The sequence below is a fragment of the Glycine max genome, chromosome 3 (genome assembly GCF_000004515.6).
Source record: "Glycine max cultivar Williams 82 chromosome 3, Glycine_max_v4.0, whole genome shotgun sequence".
Taxonomy (NCBI): Eukaryota; Viridiplantae; Streptophyta; class Magnoliopsida; order Fabales; family Fabaceae; genus Glycine; species Glycine max.
The window spans coordinates 41778771-41784333 of record NC_016090.4 but is presented as its reverse complement, the minus strand read 5'-3'; the positions used below and the strand labels follow the sequence as shown (position 1 = coordinate 41784333).

The window sequence follows — 5563 nt, the reverse complement described above, 5'->3', positions numbered from 1 at the left end:
TCACTAACTACCGATTAAATTAAAACTATTTTATGTTACGCGCTGCGTATCCTCGTCGATAATAATGTTGTAACAAATAAAAATCCTCATTAATAAAATAGTACGTTATATTATTAATTTTGTGTGTGTGTGTGAGTAGTACGTTATATCATTATTTAAACACTAAAATAGTTGAACATGAATAGTTATTTGTGAAATTCAAAACGAAACAAAACCACCGCTATAATAATAGCGTGAGTAAGCAAGTTGAAACCTCTCCCTCCAAATTATATATACTCTCTCTCTCTCCTCACGACTCACGAAGGCACCAAGTCACAGACAATTTCCTCACCCCTTTCCCAATACTTGTCTCTGTTTCTCTCTTAATAACCACCCTTCCATTTCGAACTAGGATCGATGCTACAGGTGGAATCACTGGTTTCAGCTTGCGCCGGCGGATCCAGCGATCGGAAAATCGCCTGCGAGACCCTGTCCGACAACGTCCACCCCACGGATCCGCCGGAGCCCCACCCGGATTCCCCGCCGGAGTCGTTCTGGCTCTCGAGAGACGAGGAATACGACTGGTGGGACCGCAACGCCGTTTACGAGCGCAAAGAATCCACCAAGGCCAGTAATAATAATTCAACAAACCTAAACCCTGCCATCAACTCCAACAACAACTCCCAGCGTTTCTCTCTCAATTTCAAGTCCAAGGCTTCCACCATCATTGGCTTACCTAAGCCGCAGAAAACCTCCTTCGTCGACGCCAAGAACCGCCGCAACCACAACAAGCCCAGTAACATCAGGCTGTTCCCCAAACGCAGCGTTTCGGTCGGAAAATCGGAGTCTGGATTCGTTGAACCGTCTTCGCCCAAAGTCTCTTGCATGGGAAGAGTCAGATCTAAACGGGATCGAAATCGTAAGTTGAGAAGTTCACGAAAGTCTTCCCCCAACACAGACGCCAAAGAAAAACCAAATAGAAACGGAAAGAAATATGGTTTTTTTGAAAGTTTTCGTTCTATTTTCCGGTCCGGTCGAAAAGATAAATCGGACCGGAAAAAAACCGATCTTCTGGCCACGGACTCAAATATTGAGACGAAGAGCGGTGCCATTAACTACTCGTCTAGAGCGCGGCACAGCACGTCGAGCTTGAACGAGGTGTCGTTGGAGGAGCCAGTCTCGCGAAACAGCGTGTCGGAGAGTGAACCGCCCGGTTTGGGTGGCATGATGCGGTTCGCGTCTGGGAGAAGGTCTGAGTCGTGGGGAGTGGGTGATTCCGAAGGCCACGTGGCACATAGTATTGGAAGAAGCTAACCGTTCCACGAAGTGGGGCCCTTGCCCTTGGATGCAAGCAATTGATTAAAAGATTATAAGAATCTCGCGACTCGCGAGTCTTTTGGCGTGGGACCCAGGCGTTTGAAGAGTGCTTCCAGGGGGTGACGTGGCGCCTTGAACAAATTTTACTTGTTATTACTGTTTGAAAAGTAAATCCTTTTTCGTTTTGTACTGTGCTTGATGGAATCCACTGGGTTGACTCTATTTTATAGTCACAAAGTTTTGTTTTGTAAATATACCCAAGTCATGAGTGGTTTTTGTTTCTTTGAATTGAGCAGATATATGTATGTTTCAATAACTCTATGAATTGTCCAACGGTGCATGCGTTGCTGGTTCCTCTCCTTTTCAAGTAAGCAAAATTATTAAGCATGGGTGTTAATGTTTTACTGTTTCTGAATTCTATCTGGTTAAGGTCTACTAGAGCTGCGCCCATGCACAGTTTTGATGAATTAAAAGATCATACATGGAGTCGAGGAAATCCATATTTGAGCCGCAGATACCATTTTGAGGTTAGAATACTGGTCTTGTTTCTCTTTACCTCTCATTTTAAAGGAAGCAAATTATTTATATATTTATCTGTTAGTTTAAAATTTAATGATGGTATTAATAAGTATTTATCTTATTATATCTTTATAAAAAAAAGGGGGAAATATTAGTTAATGAAATACCCAAATAATAACGAGAGATAAAGGATATATCAAATTACAAATAAATTTAACATAACATGAACGAATTAATTTACGTATAATAACCTTAAACGGTATGTAAAGAGAAATGGAAGAAATGATTTTAATTTTTTAAATATCTTGTAATAAATATTTTTACTTACCAAAATTAAATCAATGTATGTTTTTAGAATATTAAATAATTTAATTTAATATTTACTTTATAAAATGCTAAGAGAATTAATAAAAATACGCATCAATAAGAGGATATAATATTATTCGTGATGTATGTAATGTACATTAGGAAAAGAGATTTTTATTGTACGCTAACGTACACACCCTGAGAAGTGATTTCTTTATAAAAAAGAGTAAATATTGAATTTAATTTCTTTTATATATTTACCGTAAAAAAAACCCTTAATCAAAAAAGATTTTGAATTAGTCATCATATATTTTAAATTTTCCCGTCTCTTAAGCTGGCGTGCTACGTCTCCATGTTTATGCAATAATTTTATGGCAACGAGTTTACATTTACCAATATATACCTTCTTTCAATATAATCTCAAATTAATAATTCAGTTTTTTTTATTATTTGCAGTCATTCAGAGTGCTTGATGACTCTATAGAACACTGGCTATCGATATATCGATCTTAGGGAAATACAATTAAAAAGCTTTTCTTTTTCACCTATTATGTCGACAGGTTAATTTAAGTTAGCAAATGGAACATGCTATAAAAAAAAATAAAAAAATTGAAGTCGTATTAATTCCATAATTTCGGTTTGAAATCAAAATGCGTCAAATTAAGGGGTTGCATTTCATCATACGTCTACTGATTTTTATATTTCAGGCGACCGGAAATTAGAAGAGAGTTGAACCTCAAATCTTATCTTAGCATCAACTCGGGTCGTTGCGTTGATCTTTATGGTAGAATGACGGTGTTACAAGGTGGAGCTGGACTTCAAGACAGGGAGGTGGCTTTCCATTTTTGAATTTTCCATTCACATGTCAAAGGAGAATGATTATATACACTACTAATCCTCTCTTCAATGCCAAAAATGTCAAACCCAATGACAAAAGATTCAACGCTTTTCCTTCATAACTTGCCGTTGAATCATGTTTGCAAGCTGTAGCTAGTTTTATTTTCAGCCATCAGTTCATAAAACAAACTTTTGGGTTGTTTCTAGTTTTCTCTCTTCTTCTTTTTTTTTAGTTAGACGGTGAAGGTTTTGACTGAGGAGACAAGAAGCTTCACCAACAGGCAACAACTAAGGTTGAAACACGTTTGCATTCACACATACAATCGTTCAATAGGCTACTGTTATACGCTTTGTTGAGACTATTAAATCAAAACGATGAATGAAATCCAAAAAAATCAAAAGTAACATTATTATATTAACGAGACTGAAAGCGAAAGGCATTGTTATGCCTTAACATCGTGTAGAAGCAGTTCAAATTAGACCGTGACTTTTATCTCCTACATATCTATAACAATAGATAAAGGAAATACTCATCTCAAAAATTATTTTTGATTTCCACTTTTACTTAGCCAATTTTACTCCTGAATCAATTAAAAAATTACCAATTAATATCCTTCCCTTCAACTGTTGATATGTAACTACAATCTGTGTATTATTTTTAAAATTTACATATTTCAACCGATGGAAGAAATTGTACGAAGCCACCAAGGTACCAAAAATAATTGCATCCAGTTTTTATCCAAATTTCTACCAAGTAGGTTATTTTAATGTAACTGCACACAAGGAGGAACTATATATGGAGCTGCGTCATATAGTGATTGCATCTATTGTTCCTTTATATTTTCTCTCATATAGTGATTGTATCTACTGTTCTTTTATATTTTTTCTATTTTTTTTCTCCAAACTAATCACATATTTAACTCTCATCTTCTTTCTTTTTTCTTCCACCCGTCATCCTCTCTTAACATGTATGTTTTCCAATTTGTCATAGTTTATGTGTTTTCTTTTAATTGTTTGTGTATATATTTTAATTTTTCTAATATTTTATGTGCATTTTAGATTTATCAAATTTTGAGGTAAATTTGATTTTAAAGAAATTTATTTATTTTTTATGTTATTCTCTCTCCATCTTATTCTTCCTGGCTATAAATCCTCTTGTATATTATCAATTTTCTTTCTATTTAAATACTATCAAAAATTTAAATAGTCAACAATCAAGAGAACAACCATAAAAAGAAATATGGAGACAAAATACAAGAAATAAAAGATAAAGAATGACCATGAAATAAAGACAAAATAAATTATCTAAAAAGTGAGCAAGTTAGAGAGAAAACAAATAATGCAGTTAACATGACAAATAATATAGGTATCTTGATCTTTAAAATATAAATTTTATATTTTTTTTTACTTTCAAATATCCATTAGATATATATAATTTTCTTTTTAAAATAAGTACATTTAGATGTATAATACATGAATAGATCTATCTTATTTTTAATTTTCAGGCCTAAATGGAAGAAAAAAGAAAAGTGACCACACTAAAATTAAATTATTAGATGAAAGTAATATATATATATATATATATATATATATATATATATATATATATATATATATATATATATATATATATTAATACATAAGATACAACTATTATAAAGTAACAAGAAGTTAAAAAAAAAAAGAGTATACATTAACGTGTACTCAAAAATAAAATACTAAACTAAAATTAACATGTACATTAGAATATGGTATACTAATTTTAACACAATAAAATTGTAACAATATATCATATTTAGCGTAATAAAAATACTATAACATAATATAAATGATATAATGTAAAGGCCTTTTAATGACTAATTGTGTATATAAATAATTATACTTCTTTATAAGAATATTAGTATATACATTAATACACATATTTAAATTTAGAATGGATGAACACACATTATAAGAGTGGTCAAGAGAAGATTATCAAAGAAAATTGGTTCAGTTTTAACTTCATTTTGATATTTTAATATTTCCTTCACTTTAATAATTGTTTTTTATAACTTTTGTTTTACTGTTTTATTCATATTCATCTATTTATTTTAAAAATTTATTAAACAGCTCCCAATTTCATTTTTTTACATAAAATAAAAAAGTTCTCAATTTTTTTAATAATAAAATTCCAAATCAGCCCAGGACACGCTACCAAATAAAACCACCACACACTATTCTCTTTTATTTTTTTCACTGAACCACACTTTTTAAAAAAATACCAATTTTTTAAAATTTTAAAACTTCAAACTACCTGACTTTTCTCTTCATTTTTTAAACTGTCCAATATTTTTAATTTTAAAAGTTAACAATTAACAATTTTTTAAAATAATTGTTATGACTTATGAGAATGGTATTTTCTTTTTCTAAAGAAATCAATATTGTTTTAAAAATTGTCAATTTTTTTAATTTTAAAATTCAAACTAATCCAATTTTCTATTGACATTTTTTATTTTTATTTTATTAAATTAAAAATTAACTATAAACCAAAATTTTAAAATAACTATTATGAAATTCATATTTGTTAATGATTGTATTGGATAAAGTAGATTTTTTTAACCCTTTT

The 5563-nt window shown here is 31.3% G+C and overlaps 1 protein-coding gene across 2 annotated transcripts; it reads left to right on the top strand.

The window, feature by feature from the left end:
- The first annotated feature begins 182 nt into the window (after positions 1-182).
- On the top strand, positions 183-3164 carry LOC100797951 (uncharacterized). 2 transcript variants are annotated; one of them, XM_041014150.1, is made up of 3 exons: positions 183-1463; positions 1727-1823; positions 2829-3164. In XM_041014150.1, exon 1 carries the CDS (start codon positions 397-399, stop codon positions 1291-1293), a length of 897 nt encoding a protein of 298 aa, XP_040870084.1. In that variant the 5' UTR covers positions 183-396; the 3' UTR covers positions 1294-1463; positions 1727-1823; positions 2829-3164. The 2 variants fall into 2 exon arrangements, with proteins under 2 accessions (XP_040870084.1, XP_040870085.1); XM_041014151.1 differs by lacking the exons at positions 1727-1823; positions 2829-3164 and adding an exon at positions 1593-1650.
- The last annotated feature ends 2399 nt before the right edge of the window (positions 3165-5563 follow it).

Coding starts and splice junctions, on each gene's coding strand:
- LOC100797951 (XM_041014150.1), top strand. CDS start 397: ATGCTACAGGTGGAATCACTGGTTTCAGCTTGCGCCGGCGGATCCAGC.